Genomic DNA, 22,437 nt, shown 5'->3' with positions numbered 1-22,437 from the left:
TCTGCCTCCCTTGGTGCAGGGAACCCTCACCATTCCCAGGCAGGTGATGGTGTTTATCAGCAGGAAGGTGTTGTAGGGAGCCAGGGAGTCTCCTAGAGGCCCTCATTCCTGGAGAGCTGCCAGCTCTCAATAAGTTCCCACCACGGCCTACTTTTCAGTATGGGATCCAAGTTTCAATTTCATGCAGGTAGAGGTCGGTGTGCATGCTGTGGGTCAGTGCGCAGGAGCTGGGCTTCTGCTCTCCAGCAATCCTTAAGTAAGAGCCTGGAGCGGCCCAGGAGGCTTTCCAGGGGGGCGTGGGTGTCTTAGCTCCTCAGCCTCGCTGCTGCAATATCCAGGGGTGCGTCCCCCCTTTTCCGATTCTTGACGTCAAGCTCAGACAGCGCGGAGCCCGGCAAGGGCGGTGGAGAGCCGAGGGAGGGTGGCAGGGAGGGGAAGCCATTGCAGCAACAGCTTGTAGGAGGGAGCTGGACGTCTCTCGGTGGAGCAAAACCGGGAGCGGGGGCCAGAGGAGGGGGGGGGGAGGGGACCTGCCCGTTTAGAGAGCCGCCGGGTTGCTGCAAAGAGGGGCGGGGAGAGGCGGGGGCGCTGCATGCAACGCGCTGGCTCCAGCGGCGCCCGCGGGGAATGTGACATCAGCGGCGCCGGGCGCTTGCGGCTGGAGAAGGCAGCTCGCCTCGGCTGCGCGGTGCACACCTCGCCCGGGGGAGGACGCGGACTCGGGCAGGCGGCCGGGATGTCGGCGAAGGAGAGGCCAAAGGGCAAAGTGATCAAGGACAGCGTGACCCTCTTGCCCTGCTTTTATTTCGTGGAGGTGAGTTGGTCCAGCTCCTTGGCATAATGCAGATCTTGCGGGCAGCTCCGGAGCGAATTCGGGTCCTGGACGGTGCTGGAGGCGCGGAGACTGTGCCGGGGCGCGCGCCGCTGCCCTAAATGCCCGACCCTCCCCCTTCCCCTAGGTTTCTCCGGAGCTCCCCCGAGTGTGCCTGTGAGTGTCTGCCAGCCAGGGGTGATTATCACTGGTGGTGTCGCTGCTGGGTGGCCTGCAGGGAAGAGATACCTGTGTGAGTGAGTGTGGGGTTAGTTCCCTGGCCCTCCTGTTCTGCCGGTGTGCACAGCGTCCGTGGCCCACTGGGGCCATGATGCCAATATTTCGGGATTTGTGTTTTCAGTCCACGAGTACGTATCTAGAACTCTGTGAGCTTTTGGTAAGAATTCAAATGCATACAGCCATGCTCAGGTTGTATGAGGTCTGGGATGTTTATAGAGCACTAGAATTACTGACTGCTTTATTAAAACACACACACACACACACAAGCGTTCCCCTATTATAATTACTATGGTGCTCATATCTGCTTCTAAAATTGGGTCTGCAGCTCTAGGCATCAATCTATTGGCCCTTTTCCATGGCTAACAAAAATTGTACATACCTGTATAATTACGTATGTATATATGTATGTATAATATTTTAAAAATATGTGACACAATCTGCTTTTGCATGATTTCTACATGTACATCTATTTTGTGCTGAGCAGTATTAAGGATAAGCAATTAACATGCAGATGTAATCATAATGAACCTCTAACTTACCAAAATGCAGTATTTAAGAAAGGAACAATTTATGGGAGGGTTATAAAGATTGACAGGTACAGTGATTCCATGCACCGTGGTCCATTGCATTAGGAAGACATTTTTGGGGCAAGAGGTTTATTAAGTCAGAGGTAGAAAAGAGATACAATGGATAGGGTTAGAGAAATTAAATGGTTTTAGTCATAAAATTATGTTCTGTAATTAAAACCTGGATTGCAATAGAGAATATTAGAGTGTTGCTGAATTATAAATATCTTTCATTGGCCGTCTTTTCAGCCAAATATGGAGGTTTAGCACTTCCAAGTACAGATAGTAGATTCTGTATTTGATGAGGGTTTTTATTTATTTATTTATTTATTGAGGGATAGCCATTGCCTTGAAACTTGGGGGGAAGGGACATTGTCAGATGGTTCTTGTAGAGGACAGTATATTTGCAAATTTCTCTTAGGTGTCCCAAATTCTAAAAATGGTTTCAGTTTTAAGAAAGATGTATGTGACTTGCATAAGTCTCAGAAAAATGATGGGTGACTCCTTTATCCATGACCCGTAGGAAAAGAAAGAAAAAGAAAAAAAAAAAAAAAAGAGGTATCCTGTTTATTTAAAGTAATTAATTGATTCATTTATTTTTGCCCTTTCTCTCTCACAAGGGATTTTGAGGTCATGGTTTAGATAATTTTGTTGAAAGATAATAGTTTCTCCAGAAAAAATGTGGACAGCAGAAGATTCCATGATGAAAAGGGAAAATAAATAGAAAGAAAATGGGATACCTGACTTTAAGCTAAATCATGTCAGGCCACTTGTCGCATTGCTAAGCCACTGTGGTTTTATACTAAAGCACTTTCATCCATGTCCGGACCCCTTATGTGTTCTAGGAGAAATCAGTTCATTTCTGGGTTCCACCTCCAGGATGGAGCACACCTGAGGTCAGCTAGAAGCTGACCACATATGGATTGCAGCTGTATGGCTTCAAGGAAAACACTTTTATGAAAGAGGATGCAAACCAGAGAATTAAGTATATGCCTTTGAAGAGTCTGTGTGTGCACTTTTGAAGTACCTTTCACAGGGGTACATACATATCACTTAATCTAAAATTTTATAAGCAAAAATGCCTCATAATGCATTTGAAATGTGTCTCTAGGAACACACATCTCACAAATGTCACTTCTTTTCCATGAGTGGAAATAGCCCCAAATCATTACATTCCCTTTGACCCATTCAAATAACCCTCTACAAATTCCTTAGCAGGGCAAGCTATAGAATAATTACTTGAAGACTATGCATGGAGTTTGAATGAGCATTAATAACATTATATCCTGGGGGTAACAGATTTCAAAGTGAGAGCCACAAAAATTGGATTGCAAATTACCTCCTTGAAACTTCAACGCATGATGAACCACTAAAGAACCTCTAGAAAATTGGAGAAGACATTAGTACACCAATTATTTAAGGGGTTGACAGGATGCACTACCAAGCTTCTTCGGAATGACTCATTTAGAAGCCAGTGAGAATGAGCTTTGTATCTCCTTTGGAGGATGAATAAATAGCAGGAATTAACATGTCAGTAAAATGCTCTAGAATAATGACACTTTGTTTTACACATAGTTTCCCAAGACCTTAGTAATTAAAATGGAAAAGTGAAACATGAGCGAATCTTCCATCACAGACCAGCCCAAAGCACGTATCTCAAGCCTTTCTCTGTTACCTCAGACAATAACTTAAGCCCCCACCTCCTCCCCAAATTCTAGAGGTGGTTCGGGTTCCAGAGCATTCCTGAAATGGACCTATTTTAATGGACAGGAAAGGAGAGAGTAACCAACGGAGTGCTATTTACAGTTTGTATGGTAATAATGACAACCATTTAGGAAGCACTTAATAGATACTAGGAATAAAGCAAGCTAAATGCTTTACCTGCACCATCTCATTCCGTTTTCAAAGGTTCTCATTAAGAAAAACGCCATTATTATCTATGTTTCAGAGAAGAAGAAACAGAAACTCATGGAAATTGAACAACTTGCCTGGGGTTTACAAAGCCGGGTCAGAGGTAGAGCCAGGGGTTGATTCAGAGCATGTGCTCCTAACCACTGCACCAACTGTCTCTCTCCGCACACTGAAAGAGTATTCACAGGGGCAAAGTTACTGCCTGTGGTCTCCCACTGGTAAACATAGGAATATATAGTTTCAAAGAAAGGCACATCGACAAAGATGACAGTTTTTTCCATAGTTTTCTTCCTCAGCTGAGTTCCCCCTCCACAGGATCCCTCTAGACATAAAGCGTTGGTGGACAGTGTCCACTCCCCATACTGATTCACTAGTTAGCTGCTAGGGTCCCCTCAACAAGTCCCCATGACCAGGTACAGAGAAAGAGTGGAGACCCTGGCAGTCCATGTGCAGAAGGTCAGAGGGTGGAGATTACATCCTTGTGGCCACTGGGTTAAGTGGTTCAGCCCCTAAAATCAAGTATTCTTGTCCCAACTCACCACCAAACTCAATGTTAAGCAAACACTAAATTAATGGATAGAATTCATTTTTCTTACATCTTTAGTTTATGCTGCCAGTTGTCTGCTGACGAAGGGGTTTATGCTTGACAGTAACTAAATATATTAATATTACATGGTGATTTGAAAAACACATGATGATTTCCAGCCGGGTACCTCGCTTTATGAACAAGTTTGTTAATTTGGTTTGGCATTGTTCAACTTGAAAGAAACTCTCAAACAAGTATATCCAAGGCCTTATCAGGTTGAACAGAAAAGCAGGTTAAAAAGGAATGTTCCACTGAAGAAAAGGTTTCGTTTGCCTTTAAAGTTCCAAAGCACTCTCCAACTGATGGTCGTATCACTTACGGTGGCGATTGCAGCCGGCAGCACACCTAGAATTAGTAAAAGGTCTTTCAAGCTTAATCATCCAACATTACATGTGATAAGGCTGATTGTCTGTGTGCCTAATGCATTTCTTTTATACAAGGCATCATAATGGTTGTGCCCCTGCTCAGACTCACCATTTTGTTCTCATTAGTCATCCTATTCAAAGATACGAGTTCACATCAATTCAGTAGGTAATATAAACAAATGACAAATACCTTTTAAGCCAAAAAGGTATATATTTTTAATAAATAAATGGGAAAGAGCTTTTTTTCATTTAAATGTTCTGTTTTATGACTTACACTTTTATTACTAATCTAATGTTCTTTTTATGGAGGTCGAAGAGCTGTGTTTGACCAATATGCCAGGATATTTTTATAGGATCACAGAGACAGATCGTTTGAAATTCTTGTTTTTCTACACACACACACACACACACACACACACACACACCTGCACACATAGGCAAGCACAAACCCAGGTTGAGTGAGAATATCGTCTCTATCCATTAAGCATCAAATAGCGGTATCTGAAACATTGCAGATTCAGAATATTTTAAACACAGCAAACTTGAAATTATACAGAAAGTTTTCACCAGTTTGAATGTTGTACTTAACAATGGCTATGTTTCAGGATTTTGTTAAGGCAGGTTAATTACTGTAGGGTTGGTAACCAGACAGTGTGTTTGAGAGTAAAAGCCCTTGTTTCTCGGTTGCTGTCCTACCTGGAGAATTTCCAAAAGCCTTTATTTGAACACAGATACCCTGGTTAGGTGTCTGAACACCACGCCCAGACATTCTGGTGTCCTGATAAAACGTTAATCTGAATTTTGTTTTCTTCCCACTGGAAAGTGTCCACAGATTCTTAATTGTGGCAAACCTTAATTCACACAATTTCTGTTCTAGCTCATGATCTGTGTGAAAATTATATAACTCATTTGATCTTCTCACTGGGAAATATAGCTAGCTTATTTCCTTCCACATAAACTTTGGCACCAGTAAGAAGTACAAAATCACATTTCTGCATTGCACATACCAAAATAGTACCCGAAGGCTTTTCCCTTTTCTGGATGGCATGGCGAAATAGTCTGCTCAAAGTAGTCCTGCAAACCTGCCAACAGAGATGAGCTGACAAATTTTCCTCCTCTTTTAGAGTCACAGTGCACAAAGTCCTCTGATGAAAAACCAGAAGGAAATAAAGAATAGATTCCTAAGTTTTAGAGAGACTAAATGAGGACATTTCCACAAATACCAAGTATTGGTAAATATGCAGAACCTGCTACTAGGGAATTCTGTGCTGTTCTAGGTACCATCACCATCCAACTGTGTGTCCATGGCCAGGTCACTCGTAATGTTCTGTGGTCTACTTTTCTCTAACAGAAAAAAAAAAAAAAAACACAACCCCAAAACATTTGGCTTCTACCAACCTCAGAGGAGATTAACAACAACAACAACAATAATGATAAATAGAAGAATCAATTTCAGTTCTTTATGTGACAGACCCTATCCATACATTATCTTTAATCCTGAGAACTACCCTAGAACTAGTATTAATATTGTGATGAGGTAGTACCAAGAAAAGATTATTATCCTTATGTTTTAAATCAGCAAACTGGAGCTCAGAGAGCTAAATGTTTGTGCGGACACACGGCAATGAAGTGAAGCAGCCAGGATCCGAATGCTGGTGCATCTCACTCTCACATTGCCATCACACTGCTCCCCATCACTCATGCTCTACTAAATGTAACAAAGCAGTGTGATGGGGATACCCACCTCTACCATTCCCAGGCTAGCTTCATGGTGTCTGAAGGCAGGTCCTGGAAAGATGTCTGGTCAGGGCTCCTTCTGAGTTGTGGAATAAAGTTTTTCTCTTTTATTCGGCTACTGAATTTGGCTCCATTAGTGCTATCTCCTACTCACAGGAAGAGATTTAATCGTGACCCGAAGGTGTAGATGACACGGTATCTGTCCGCCTAAAAAGGCGGGAAGGCACAGGGCACCCATGAGTCTCCTGTGGAGACCAAAAGAGCAGCTAGGGATGGCGTGAGGAGGAGTTGGAACTGAAATAAAGCTTAGAAAAGGAGAATATGCAGGTCTGTGGAAGAAAGAATCCCAAAGAGACAACAGAAACAGAGAGAGGCCAGGCCATGGGGGGATTAGGAGAAGATGCGTGAGAAAATAGAAGGTAGGTGTGAAATGCGTGTGAGGGAATGGGGTTCCAGTCTGTGAACAAGCCATGGAGTTTCCTTTAGGCATTTGGCTTGTCTAAGCTCGCTTGTTAAATACAAAGCATTGAAGGCACAATTGTCAGTGTTTATGTAAGGAATGTATTACAGATATTACGCACAGCAGATTTCCTACCAGCATACATATACAGCCCAGGCTATGTTTCAGGCAAACTCTCTTTTTAAAAAAAGTGAGGAAATATTGTATTACAGAATTAAGTCTAATAAAATCATGCACTCCAAGAACGTCTGGTTTGGTTCCTCTATCACAGGTGAAGAAATTGTGCCTTGAAAAGGTTAACTGAGTTACCTAAAGACACACTCTGGTTAATATCAGATCGGGAATAGAACCGCCTCCTGTTCTAGTGCTCAGTCCTAATTATTACTATTTCTAGAATTCCTCATATTAGAAAATTTCCCCCTGGATTATAACACTAAAAATACAGGTCATTCTAATTGTACATTTGAGCAAATTGTGCTAGTTGTTTGAAAGTTACATCTCAAGACGTAGGGTGCACATTTCATGACATTGCATTACGTTAGTCAACATGTTAAAGCAATTGTGAATGGATCTTCTGCTTTTCCAAATTGTTAGGCTCTTTGAAAAACATGGTTGCTAAAGATTGTAAATTTGGAAGTGATATTTTTCTTTCTCATTGCCTAATTGCCCACTTATAATTTCACAATTGCTTCCTTTGACATGAGGTCTCTGACAGACAGGAAAAGAAAGAGAAAACATTGAAGGAATAAGAATATAATTTACATTATCAGTAACAAAATAACTGAATTTTCTATTATAATGTAATGTAATTTTTCACATCATTGTCTTTTTTGATCCTTTAAATACAACTGAGCAGTAGATACTAACTCTGTTCTACAAATGAAGTAACTAAGACTCAAAGAGGTCCAAGTATATGCCTAAAACCCAAGTAGTACTATACTCCTATGTTGAGCACAAGAAAAAAAAGAAAGAAGTTTGTATTTAGACTGTGAAATGTCTATTTATGAGCATCTTAGCTTCTATGGTTTCCTCTAGAATTAATTAGCTGAGAAATGTAATTCCAATAATTTCCTCATGGTCAAGTGGATTTTGGAATATGGAAGCCAAGGACAGAAATGTTAATTTTGACACAATTAATGTGGAGGTGTTTTTCAGTAATTAGACACTGAATCAATTGCCCTGTAGTTCCATTATTCTTTGGTTGTTTTCAAATCACAGAACATTTATGTTAACTCAACATAAAGGAAGATAATTACTTCCTTATTTGCTATAACAAGATGGCTTCTGTATATTTTTCTAGAACTGGCCTTAGACCATTGAGGTATAAATTAAAGAGAGGGAGAAATATAGGTAATTAAAATCAATGTATTTAAAGGAAAAGGTAAATGAGGTATCAGTTTGTTTAGCAGACTGTTGTTTGGGAGTGGGAACCATGAAAGTATGTGTGAATGTGTTGTTTACAATTTAATGTCCTCACCAAAAGCCTGGGCTATGTAATTGCCTTAGTGGTAAAACTGCTATTTTATAAAGTCTTAATCATGCTTCAGAAACCAGGCCCACGTGGACAGAGCCCAAAAGAGACCAATCTTATATTAAGTAGTCTCCAGAAAAGGGGTGCTAAAATGAAGTACCCAGGTATAATCTGTTTGTACCTTCATGACAGTTCATTTATTCACTGAAAAAATATTTATTGATGGCTTATTATGTGCCTTTTAGTTAAATTAGTGGAAATAATATGGAACCATTACTGGCATTCTTCCTAGTCCATAGTAGAGTTTCAATAAATTTTCACTGAATGGATGGAATAAAACAGCACTAATAGGCACATAAATTTGTCCTTAACTTTCTTTTTTTCAGCTAATGGAGACGTTTTTATTTATAAAGTAAGTGCTGATGAATGTCCCATCAAATATGTTGTTCTGTCTCATGAATTATTGAACAATGGAAGATTAAATCAATCTCCAAGGTCTATATGAGTCCTCAGTTCTTATACTCATTTTATGATCTAAGGCATACCTATGGAGTTTTTGAGATTTGAGACTTCAAATCGGTGTCATTTAAACAAAGAACTAATTGTTTTAATTTTCATAGATAATACTTTTAGTTACATAAGGCACACATTCTAGCAAACTCTGGGCAAGTAACTCACTTTCTCCAAGTCTCAATTTCCACATTTGTAAAAAAGGTGCAAAAACTGTGGGCACACTTGTTTCTGTGACTCTTTGTGTACAAATTATATAATGTGGCTAGCAATTTCTAATGGAAACTGAGTGCTTAGTAAATGAGTTTTCTCTTTCCCATTTGCCAACACCCACCCACCCACCCCTCATCTTGTCTAAAGTTAACTTTTTATGTGGCTTCAGACTTTACTAGATTCCCCAGAAAGGAGTTTGTTTTCCTGATTTTTTTTTTGTATCACACATTTTGGTATGTTTTATAATGTGCATATAGTGATAAAGTAATCCGTTTCAATATATAAATACATATAAACCAAAGCTTATTGGACTACATGCTCATTTTTTATTGATAGAAGCACACACACCACACACACACACACACACACACAACACACTCACAAAATGGAAACCACATTTACTGAACATCTTCTATATACCTTATATGAACTCAGCAGCAGTTATCCAGTGCAAATTACATATCTTCTCATGTTTCATTTCAGCCATCTATGAAATTAAAAAAAAAAATTATGTTCTACAAGAAAAGATGAATCAAAGGGTAATCTAATCTTCTGGAATAAGTGACCTCACTTAGGCTATTAAGGTGAAATTCTTGGAATTTTTTTTTTTGAGACAGTTGGATACACCCCAAAGAATTAACAAATTTTTTGCCTCCTGTGTGATGATCTGGAGATGCTTGTATTGTAGCAACTGAGATCTGAGTGATTAAAACACAGCTCCCAACTGTAAAGGTTTGGGTTTAGATCATGAGTCTTCTCCATGGGAAAACATAAAAAGATGGGCAATAATCTGTTGCAAACTGTATACTAGAAAGAAATGAACTTTTGAAACTTTTCTACCCTGGGTTTCTACTTCCACTTGAATGTTATACATACATGAAGAAATTTATTCAATGATGCTAGATTCTTTGATATTTAAGTTTCATGCATATATAGTTATTTCATGGACAATATTGGTTCTAGTGACTTTTAGATAATTAGACCAGGAGATAATTAAGATAATTAATTTTTTTCATTTTTTTAGAACTCCAACCTCTAGAGTGATAGAAATAGCAGGGAAAAGATAATAGGCTCTCATAAATTTGTGTTGCATTAAAGTCACATTGGTCAAGAAATCTGTCAGTTAATGGAGATAGGGAGATAGAGACTGTACTGAGCCTCAGCTTTAGTTGTAGCCTTGGCCTCAGTCTTCTCTGCCTGATTCCAAAGGCTAGTGGTCCTTTTAGTCCAGTTCAGAAACAAGGGAAGAAATCGCTAAGACTTCATCACCCAGATAAGTGTTCCAACATGTCCAAGAAGGGCCAAGTGCAGCACCTCCCAGAAGATGCCTGCTCTCTGGGGCTATAAAATAATATTACAGACTGTTCATTCCAAAACTCCCAGCCCACCTGTCCCTTCCTCCATCACTACTCTTGCATTTTAAGATTGCAGAGGTCAACACAACAGAGGAGAGGAGAGATGGGTAATAGGAGATGACCGCAAGAAGCACAAATACCTCAGTGAGCTGTGTTTCAGTCTCACATCCTCTCCTGTGTTGTTTCTTCATTTTCCAGGCCATATTAAAAACCATAATGAGGACAACAACTTCTGATCTAGACAGAGGCAGTTAAGCATAACAAAGGGGCAGACACTGAGCTTGGGCAGTGAGGCAGGGACCTCCCCTTCTTCAACAGCAAAATAGGGCTGCTTAGCTACACAGACCAGATGGTTGGGTTGCCAAAATCAGAGGCTGCTCAAATCTTGGCATATGTGCAGAGGCTAACCAAATCTCTGATGGATGGTTACTTCTTGAAATGGGTAGAGAGGTTGCTTTAAAATGTCATCAGCCACAACACTGCTTAATGGTCCCTCCAGCTCAGAGACATCCATCCTACTGGGCCACCTTCCAAAGATATGTGCATGGCACCAGGTAAAACTCTAATTAAAGTCTGCCAAATGGCACATGCGTGCGTGTGCGCGTGCACATGCACACACACACACACACGATCTCATTTACTCTTTTGACTTTTGGTTCAAACTACTTACTTTCCCAGGTTTTTGTGTTGGTCAAGCAATCCAGCAGTAATTAGATTTATTCATTTAAAACTTGAGTAATAAAATGTGCCTCTTTGCCAGATGTACTTGTATGCCACATTACATTGTATTTGGTGTGTATATTTATTCATCTGACTTTTTGATGCATGTCAAAATGAAACACATGATACAATTATACTTAATTTAATCACAGCCTTAGAATGTTGGAAAGTAAAAGTTATTAATGTCCTGTCCCACATTAATATTCCACCTTCAATATTCCTTTTATATTCATTGTTGTCTTTCACAGATACATTCAAGTAAATAAAATCCTTAGCAGCCTTGGAAAATCTTTAATCTTGAAGGTGGGCTCATAATATGCATTTAAGTATGCATCTAAGTACGTAGGAGACAAGCTTGAAGGAGAGAGTGGTTCTTGAGACATTGTTAAGTTCTTATCTAAAAAAATAGATTAAAAATCCCTTTGTTGGATAATTGATAGGTCAAATAAAATATATCAGCCACAAAGTATACACTCAATAAATGTTATGATTTAAATCAATTAATTATTACATAATAAAAAATATAAACTTTTATAGTGCTTACATAAAATAGTTTAATGATAAATTTGGTACCTGAATTTAGTGAACAACTCAAAAATTTTTCAAAAGATTGATCTCTAATTCAATAATTTCTGTGTTTATAACATAAAATTATATGTCACTTTAGATCTCAAAATCATAATTTTGGTTTTGTTATTCCATATTTCAAAATTTTAGTAATTTTCAGTTACATGTCATTTCCCTGACATTGCCTGACAATATTTATTTATTTTTCTTTTACTTCAATGTTGTTTCATATTAGGATATATGTATTGGACCCCAAAGGTACTATGTATTTCCTTTGTAAGACCATTCAGGTGAAAATATATATGTTTTCTCTACATGAATAAAATAATCCAAGTAATAGTGAAAATAATCCAACTAATAGTAAAATCCATTTAATCTAAGTATATTAAAATTTTAAATTTTTAGGAGATATCAAAAATACATGCGTAATACCAATCATAGCAGAAATTGTAGGGAGGCATCCATGGTATATAAAGATAAAATGTACTTTATATTAGTTTACTTCTGCTATTTCTCAATGTCTTTGTGAAGGCAAAGGTCAGAGGTGGAAGTTTTAGCAAAAGGCAGTAAGTATAATGATCACGAACGTGAACTCAGGCGTTGGGCTTCTTAGAGTTTATAATCTAGCTAACCAGCTGTATAATCTTGCACAGATCATGTCATATGTCTATGCCTCAGTTCTCTCATCTGTGGGGATAATAATAGTACCTAATAATAGTAAGAGGTTTTGCAAAGATTGCATGAGTTCAGAAATGTAAACTTCTTTAAATGGCACCTGGAAAATATTAGCAGCATTAAATTGCTACTTGTACCCATATTTTTAAAAGTCGGGTATATGTTCTAAGGGAAAAGAAATTACAACTCTAGAAAGATTTAAAAGCAATTACTTTTAACAATTGAGGTACAGGTCCCCAGCCTCAGGTCTTAGTGTCTAATTTGGTTTAAAGAACAAAATGCTTTCCAAGACAATGCATATACCTCATTGTCTAATTATGTAAGAGGAGCAAATCTTCAAAACCTGAGGTTAAAACTGGTGATTACAAAGCTTACTACCCCAAGCCTAATGCTGGGTCAATATTCAGATAATAAAGGACATGTATTATTATTTTAAACTTTACTGTTTGATCATTGAATGATTCTAATTAATGTTTTTAGAGCTATGAAGGTGTACTTTATATTTGGATATAAAGACATAGAACAGAGCTTTCTCATTAAACCTAACATATATGTTAGGTCTGGTTGCTCATCCCTATTAACTACCATTGCTATTTGAGGGACTTAGTTTGAGTTTCTTGTGTTCTTCAATGCTTAAAAAAAATCGTTATTCGAATTCTAGAAATTTACAATAGGAGCATGTTCTGTGAGAGAAGTAGGCAAGGATCTTTTAACATGGGTATTTTTCTTTTATCATATTAACCACACGGCAAGAATTGTGTAAACCACTTAACATCTCTGCTAGAGCCATCCATCCATGTATGTATTTATTCAACACTGAGGCTACTGAGTATGTCCTTCTCTGTACTAGGCCCTGGGGACAGAGAAGTGAGTAAGACCATTTCTCTGTTCTCAAGGGTCGTATCACTGGGTAAAAGAGAAAAGTGGAGGAACAACTGCCATCCCATATGACAATCCCTATGACAGAGGCATTCCTCGGTCTGTCTCTGTGCAGTTAGAGAAAGCAGTGCAGAGGAAACAATGAGAACAGGAAAGCATCTGGAGCTTTAAAGGTGCCCAATCCCTGGTATTTTATACTAGAAGTTATTTATGAGGGAAAACAAAAGTGAAGATAAGAGCAGAAAACATCCAAGATATAATTAAGGGTTCTTAAGATATTACCAAAAAACCATTAAAATTCCATTGGAGAAACCGCACGGGGAAGAGCTTTAAGACCTTGGACTATCAGATGATCAAGAGTGTGATTTGAAAGTGCCTAGCACTTTTCACTCTTGGTGCTGCTGTTGAAACCCCATTGCACACATGGCCATCTCTCGCCTTTGTCCTTACGCGGCATTTCCACGGAAGGCTGGGGTTCTTCTTTCCTGAAAAGCACCGGACTAATGCCAGATGGTGGCATGTGCCAGAGCGGCAGCAGGGTGGAATGAGGCTCGTGCTTCTGGGAGTTGAACGGATACAGCTCCCCACTCTGGCTTGGTACTTAGAAGCCAGGCAAGCTGTTTAACGTATCTGGAGCAGGGTGTTTTCTCAAAATTTATCTTACAGTTCCCAAAGAGGTCATGATGCTTACATAAAAACCCAATAAAAGCGCTTTTCTTTTTAGATATGAATTGCTGCTCGATAAATTCTACTTTCTTTTGTTTTTATTTTTGTTTATTTTATTTATTTATTTATTTATTTGACAGAGAGAGACACAGTGAGAGAGGGAACACAAGCAGGGGGGAGTGGGAGAGGGAGAAGCAGGCTTCCCACGGAGCAGGGAACCCTACGGGGGGATCGATCCCAGGACCCTTGGACCATGACCTGAGCCAAAGGCAGACGCTTAACAACTGAGCCACCCAGGCGCCCCAATAAATTCTACTTTCAGTAACTGAAAGTTAACTGAGCTGTAGAAAAGATAGGTAGTAGATTTGAGCACAAGAAGCAATTTTCATGGAGCACCTGGGTGGCTCAGTTGTTAAGCGTCTGCCTTTGGCTCAGGTCATGATCCCGGAGTCCCAGGATCGAGCCCCACATCGAGCTCTCTGCTCGGCAGGGAGCCTGCTTCTCCCTCTGCCTGCCGCTCCCCCTGCTTGTACTCTCTGTCTGTCAAATAAATAAATAATTTTTTTTTTTAAAAAAAGAACCAATGTTCATGTTTGGGAGCTAAAGAGGTAGAGAAACTTTAAGAGTGAAAAAGTGGGTGACTTTTTTTAAATGGCACACATTTCCGGCAACACCCTCTTTCCCTGTGGCAATCAGCCTTTGTAACAATGTTGAGGGGACAGTAGGTTGAGAGCCATGAGCAAAGAAGTTGACAGCATGTTTCCTGAACTTAGGCACCTGGGTAGGAATCTGGGTGCTCCCACTCATCAGCTTTGTGACCCCTGGACAATTTATGTAACTGACATCTGCCTCAGTTTTCTCATCTGTAAATTGGGAATACCAGTAGATACTTTATAAGGTATGGACTGAATGCAGCAATCTGTTATAGAACTTAACACAGTATCTAGCACCCACATCCCCAAAACATATGCTATGGGATTGTTAAGAAATCGTTCATGTTTTCTGTTTATTTAATAGTAATGTCCTATTTTCTTTTGATTGAATTTGGTGAACATTTACTGAACACCTGAAACATTCAGAGCACTGTGTGAAATACACAGGTCTCAATTTTAAGTACTTAATCTTAAGACTAAGGTTGATAATATGCAAAAAACTATCGTCCAAAGCAAACAGGTCCTACAATAAAATATATATGGAGTACAGGAGTCAGAGTCTTCTGTTCTGAATGAAAAGCATGGAGAAGTTTTCAGGGAGAAAAAATCATGTCATCTTGACCTTTATGAGGACAATTTTTATGGGACACAAATGTGAAAATGTAATGTCAAACAGAGACTAGAACATGTCTTTTGAGACGTAAGTGTAATGGCTGTTTGTGAGTTGGGACAGTGGAAAGTAGGTATGGAACAAAATTAAACAGCAGACTAGGCTATAATATAAAAGGTCATGAGTGTCATTCTAAAAAATTGGCACTTTATTCAGTTATTGGTGGGACATTCTTAAAGAAAACTCAGCCTAGAAGTAATGTGGAGGATCAAATGAATCACGCAGAGGACAGAGGTAGAAGACCTAATACATTATAGAGGGTAGTGACCGTGTAAAAGAAATGAGTGGAATGTCTCTGAAATCATGCCAGCACATGGAGAATTCTAGAACTACATGGCAATGTAAGCAGCCCCCCATTTCACTGAGAACAGACGAGGCCCAGAAAGGTTAAGCGACTTGCCCCAAATTCTAGAAGCTAGTGGAATAAAGGAAGGGAGAAAGTGGCTTCTCCTGGCTCTGAGGCTGACATTAGTTTCCTTCTAACACACTGTCCCATTTGAATTTGTATCTATGCATGCCATTTAAACCACAGCCAGTGTATTTGTGAAAACTAATTTAGATACCTAGACCTTGAATGGTCTTACATACAGACTCATTCTTGACCTTTTCCTTCCCTTAACAACACTACACATGTCAGTGCGTTTTTTATAACCCGTATTTTTGAGATTCATTGTAGTTCATCTAAATATGCTGCAATTAAGATAGTGTTATAAACTATAAAGCCCTATACTATATTATAGTATATATTTTTAGTTATTATAATTGCCAATATTTTAAGGAAACATTACTAGAAATATCATTAAATATTGCACTGTAGGAAGTGGAAAATTCTATCATCACTGTGTTCACCTATGACAACCTCCTTTGTGGCACAAGTTTTAGTAAAATTACTTTTTTTTTTTTAAAGATTTTATTTATTTATTTGACAGAGAGAGACACAGCGAGAGAGGGAACACAAGCAGGGGGAGTGGGAGAGGGAGAAGCAGGTCTCCCGCGGAGCAGGGAGCCCGATGTGGGGCTCGATCCCAGGACCCTGGGATCATGACCTGAGCCGAAGGCAGACTCTTAACGACTGAGCCACCCAGGCGCCCCAGTAAAATTACTTTGATCTGCTAATATTTCTTCCAGTTTCAACTTGATTTCAATATATTGTATTAATGTTTTAAATTTCACATTTTATATGATTTGGGGATACTTTATCAGAATTGGTTCCCAGCCTCCCATTTAAACTTTGTTATTCACAAAAAAAATTAAATTAAATTTGTTATTACATTTAAAAATGTTTCTTTTCTTATAGATTACCTCTTGCATATGAGTGGTAAGAATCTACACAATTACATTCTTTGACTTCTTGTGCCATTATTTGTAGTAAAAGCAAAGTAATTTCGTTCTGAAATTTCTTGTGCAAGCATTCAAAAGCCAGTGTGATGTTGTTTAAATCATCCTGTATCAATCATGTGCAGCTTTTCACTAGCAGCCTTGGTCCAGATTGGCATCTTACTCTTCTGACAGCTACATTTTGATACCTAAGAGGCATCTCAACTTTCCTATTTCCAGAACAGAACCTTAGATTTCTCCTACTCAAGCTTCTCCCAACCTTCCCTCTTCCAATAAATGTCTCTGACCTGATTGCTCGAGCCGCGGATCCTCGAAATCAGCCTTGATTCTTTTTCCTTCAGGGACCAGACTATCAATAAGTCCTGTCATTTCTGTCTCCAAAATCGTATCTGGATCTGGCAACTTCTCTACATCTCCAGTACTGCACCTGTGATCGTCTTGCTGCCATGGATGCCGCACATCCACTAGTATGGAAGCTCCTTGGATGCGGAGAGTTTTCTGTTGTTGACCAAGGTCTTCCTCACTCACAGAGAAGTGTCAGGTGCACACTACGTAGTAGTCAGTAAGTTTTTGCTGAGTTTTGAAGAGCCTTCTAAATTTTCACTCTGCTTCTACTTTTGACTCCCCACAATTCATCCGCAACCCAACAGCCAGAGTGATGTCTGTAAAATATATTTCAAGTCATATTATACCTCTGCTTAAATTCTCCAAAGCATTTCCAAACGTACTTTGCATAAAATATTAACTCCGGCCACAGCCTTCAATTCTCTGCAAAGCTTGGCCCCAAATCCACCTTTCTGACTTCTTCTGTCACTTCTCCCTTTTGAGTCTGCCTTTTACCTCGTTTTTAGATGGTTAGTTCTTTCTTGCCCCGTGAAGTTTTTGCTTGAATGACACCTACTTAGGTAGGCCTTTCCTGATCTAAAAGAACAATCCAGGCGCTCAGTTACCACAGCCTTCTCTTTTATCTTCTTTAGAGTCTATGTTCTTTCTCATATTATAATTTTTAAATTGTTATCTGCCTTCCTCAGCGAGAACGAAATCTTCATGAGAACAAGGACTTTGGTTTATTCCATCTGTATTCCCAGGCCTAACGCTAGCAGGCTCTCAGGAGATATTTGTTGAATAAATAAATAAAGGAGTATTAATATTATATACATTAAATGGCTCTTTGCGACTATGTTCCCACCAGTTTAAGAGGATTTCATAAGACTCTACATTCATGATGGCCATGAAAAAGGAAAAGAATGGAACTGACCTGTATTACTCTAGGCCAAGAGCAAAGTAGACGCTCCCAAATGAGAAGGAAAGCTTGTTCTCATTATCAACATGCTAAAAGCAAGTAAGTTATCTGACCTAGATAAAATGTCATGATAGATTCCATAAAATGTTTTGCAAAAATTGATACATACCGTCGATTTGTTTTTTTTAAATAGGCCTCAAAAAATCAATATTATCTAGCAAATGTAATCTTTTGAATCGCATTTCTTTTGTTTGCCTTGTCCTCTAAAACTGTTGTAATCGTCTCTTAAAGATTGCTTCTGTTATTTTTACTCACAAGTTCCTTAGCAGATGGTAATTATAAGAATCAATCTCTTTTTTTAAAAAAGAAAAAAAATTTTCCTAATCTTCAGGTAATTTCCCTCCTCTGTATCATTGCATAAAAATAGCAAGTTCATACTTTTTTCTTGGCTACAAAATAACTAGAGAATAAATTTCCTAATGCCTGCCTATATGGATCTTTTAAAATCTCTTTTAAAATCTCATTTTAAATGCAATCGAAAGATGTCTGTGCGATTTTATTTTGTATATATATCAATTCTATATTTGTACCCAAATTAGTACATACCATCTGTTAAAATTCTTCCATTTGTTGATGAGTATTTCAAAAGATGAAAGATACCTCTGAGGATAAGTGTGTTAGAAGGAAGCATTGTAATTTAATTTATTATGTTATCTGATAGTAAAATACAATATAGGACAACAATGTATAAAATTACTTTTTCCTCAAATATTATAAATATTTTGTTCAAATCACTATTTCTTTTTTTTTTAAGATATTTATTTATTGGGGCGCCTGGGTGGCTCAGATGGTTAGGCGTCTGCCTTCGGCTCGGGTCATGATCCCGGGGTCCTGGGATCGAGCCCCACATCGGGCTCCTGGCTCAGCGGGGAGCCTGCTTCTCCCTCTCCCTCTGCCTCTTTCCCTGCTCATGCTTTCTCTCTCTCTCTCTGTATCTCTGTGTCTCAAATGAATAAATAATAAAAAAAAATATTAAAAAAAAAAGATATTTATTTATTTGTCAGAGAGAGAGAGAGCACAAGCAGGGGGAGCAGTGGGAGAGAGAGAAGCAGGCTCCCTGCCGAGCAAGGAGCCGGATTCAGGACTTGATCCCAGGACCCTAGGATCATGACCCGAGCCAAAGGCAGATGCTTAACTGACTGATCCACCCAGGCATCCCCAAATCACTATTTCTTAAAAACAAACTGAAGTAGAATGCAAAGGATAAAAGATTTTTAAAAAATCCAGAGAAACCAACACCAAAAGGAAGAAAAATATGGCCATTATTTTGAAAACAGATGAGGGTCTTAAAACATGTTTCTATAGAACTGTAAAAGCTATTAATACATGGGTAGAAAGCTGGGAAGATCTTGAAAGCAGGCTGATGTCTGAAATGATTAAGGTGCATAACATTACTGAAGGAAATTATTTTCACTCAAAAAATTAATTTATTATATTCATATATATGCATATATTTTGGAAGTCATTCTGATGTATAATATTAGTGGAAGTGTAGAAATGAGTAAGATTAGGCCCCCACTTCAAGGAGATTTTCATTTGGGAAGCAGAGCAAAGGCTCCAGCTAACTTATAGCAGATAACTATAATAAAGAACAGCATATAAAAATTTCCTAAAAAGAGGGGCCCATGGGTGGCTCAGTCTGTTAAGCGTCTGCCTTCAGCTCAGGTCATGATCTCAGGGTCCTGGGATCGAGCCCTGCGTCGTTGGGCTCCCTGCTCAGCAGGGAGCTTGCTTCTCCCTCTCCCTCTGCACATCCCCACTTGGTTGTACTCTATCTTTCTCTCACTTGCACTTGCTCTCTCTCTCAAATAAAAAAAAAAAAAAATTCCTAAAAAGAAGTACTAGGGAATTAAGAGTGAGGAAATTACTCTCAAAAAGGATTACCATATAAAGAATTATGAAAAAGGGGACATTTGACAAGTATAGTATTATTAATAGTTACAACAACAACAATAATAATAATAATACTAACATTTATAAGCTATTCTTCATTGTAGGTATTGTTGGAAATTACTTGCAATAGTTCATTTCATCCTTTCAACTGCCTGTGATGATAGCTACGTACTGTCAATGTACCTATTTCATAGATAAGAAGACAAGATTTAAGGAAAACATTTCCAAGGTCACACTGGTGGTAGTGAGTGGAAGAGCTGATATTAGGACCTCCCTTGAAAACTATATGACCCCACTGGTTTGACTACAGTATGTTGAATTCAGAGTGTCCCTCCCTGTTTACACATACACATGTACCTACATGTAAACACATAGACACACGTACAATATAGGAATAGAACTTTCATTTCACAGCTGCATCTTCATTGGTACAGTTAAGCAGATTCTAAAGTAATCATCCACAAAATTCAATGGCAAATAATGTCTTTACTAAGGAAGATTTGTTTAATTTTCAGATTGGTCATGTTGATTAAATTTTGTTCACCTTTCTGCAAAAGACATCAAACTCACTTTACTGGAGCATTAGTATCTTAAACTGAGATGATCCAATGTCATTTCCGTGGGCATCAAGGGTCTCGGATATGACTCCCATTTACAAAATATCTTTCTAAGACCTAAAATATGAACTAAAGGCATGGGAAAGAGGAAAGAAGATGGGTCATCAAATCTGGTTTAAAAGTGAAATACTTACCAAAAACTAATGATGTAATGTATGGTGATTAACATAACATAATAAAAAAAAATGAAATACTTAACATTCACATTAATGGAGGGAAAACTTTTACTGACTTTATGGAGACAGTACTTTTAAGATAATGTCTATTTATGCTAAAGTGATACATTATTTTTATCTAAAGATTTGCAAATAGAAACCCTTAGTTAAACAGAACTTTAAGCTAAATAGCACCCCCCCATTAATTGATGCTAGTTGTATTTCATTACCCTAAAACTCTAATCCCATTTTTGAAGGAAAAAAAAAAGGCATAGAATAGTGGTTAATAAATAAGACTTTGGAGCTACAATTCATGGGCTCAAAATCTACCTCTGCCACTTACTAGAGGAGACTGGGCTTATCCACCTGCAAAACAAGGATAATAATAGCACCTATGTTATATCATAATAAAAAGTCTTAAGTTAAATGAGTTAAAAATGAATTAATCAAATTATTTAAGGTTTCTAAGATAGAAAACTGATGGCACATAATAAGGGCTATATGCATTATTTGTTAAATTAAAAGTAAAATATATTTAAGTGGATTTGAGTGAAAAATCTCAAACACGCACATGCAGCATGAAGTGGTGCTTTACTGGTTGAGACCGAAAGCTCCTAGTTGTGTATTACAGGAGAGAGGGGTGGTGGGGAGAAATGATCAGATATTTGGAGTGATCAAATGATCATGGGTTCTAATAAGAGAAATGTGAGTGTTTTGATGTACTTTTTGTTCTATTGAAAAACATCAATCTGAAAAACAGGAGGACAATGCCAGATTAATCCCTATACATAATTAGTTTTTCTAATAAACCTAATTCTCACCTCATTATAAAAAGACCCTTGGGGGGGCGCCTGGGTGGCTCAGTTGGTTAAGCAACTGCCTTCGGCTCAGGTCATGATCCTGGAGTCCCAGGATCGAGTCCCACATCGGGCTCCCAGCTCGGCAGGAAGCCTGCTTCTCCCTTTCCCACTCCCCCTGCTTGTGTTCCCTCTCTCGCTGTCTCTCTCTCTGTCAAATGGATAAATAAAATCTTTAAAAAAAAAAAAAAAAAAAGACCCTTGGGAAAAGAAGGCATAATGCTGTTTTGTAAATTTATTTTTTTAACTGAACAACCAGATATCACGGATGGTCAATAATGTCTTCATCAAAAATCTGCTCTGTTTAGTCAACTAATCTTGTATCCTCTAAAAGTAACAAAGCCTTAAGCTAAACAATTCTTAATATATGTGTGATTTAATCTGAATTTTCAAATTCTGAAAGGTCTACCATCAATGTACATGCAGTATTTTCTCTTAAGTTGAGAGCAAGTGTCTCATTATCTTATGATCCTTGCTGGCCAAGCCCATGTCCTGTTCAACCATATTATAGCTAGCATCCACATGGTACCTGGCATATTGTAGGTTGAGTGAATAAATAATTGAATCCATAATACAAAGTCTCAAAGGTAAATGTGTAATTTAGGTTTAACCAGACAAACTAAAGGACGTCCAATGAAATTACAATTTCAGATAAACCGTAAATAATTTTTAGCATAAGTATCCTCCAAATAACTGCATGGGACATACTTATACTAATAATTGCTCATTGCTTATCTGAAATTATAATCTCACTGGGTGACCTGTATTTTCATTGCTAAATCTGATAACTCTAGTCTAGTTATTAACTTATTCAATTAGTCATTTATCAACAAGTATTTATTGCAGTATTAAATTATTAAAAGATGTACTACATGCCCACCATGTGCCAGGAACAATTCTATGCCCTGACTCAGCAATAAATAAATATTAATGGCAGACTCTCACTTCATGGAGCATGTATTTCAGTGGGAGACGGAGAGAGGGTGATGAAAAATAAACAGGTGAAGTATTAAACTGACAAGGTAATTTTGGTTAATGATCGATGCCATGAAGAAAATCAAGCAAGATGATAAGGGCAGAGAGGGAAGGATGGATCAAGGGCTACCTTTGTGTGTGTGTGTGTGTGAGTGGAAAAAAAGCCTTTATTGATAAATAGTTTACAATGAACTAAATAGAGTGACGGTTTATTGGGGAATAAAAGCTCAGGCAGGATCTCCAT

The 22,437-nt window shown here is 38.4% G+C and overlaps 1 protein-coding gene across 1 annotated transcript in view; it reads left to right on the top strand.

Annotated features, from left to right (window-relative positions):
* The first annotated feature begins 429 nt into the window (after positions 1-429).
* The window catches only part of PLPPR4 (phospholipid phosphatase related 4), a 40,765-nt gene continuing 18,757 nt past the window's right edge, over positions 430-22,437 (top strand). Inside the window, exon 1 of the mRNA XM_032422876.1 lies at positions 430-814. Coding sequence (XP_032278767.1) covers positions 593-814 — 222 coding nt within the window. The 5' untranslated portion in view covers positions 430-592. The remainder of the gene's footprint in view (positions 815-22,437) is intronic.

This window comes from Phoca vitulina, unplaced genomic scaffold (genome assembly GCF_004348235.1).
Source record: "Phoca vitulina isolate PV1807 unplaced genomic scaffold, GSC_HSeal_1.0 scaffold2, whole genome shotgun sequence".
In the NCBI taxonomy this organism is placed as follows: domain Eukaryota; kingdom Metazoa; phylum Chordata; class Mammalia; order Carnivora; family Phocidae; genus Phoca; species Phoca vitulina.
The sequence above is the reverse complement of the archived record's forward strand: the minus strand, read 5'-3'. Positions and strand labels throughout refer to the sequence as shown.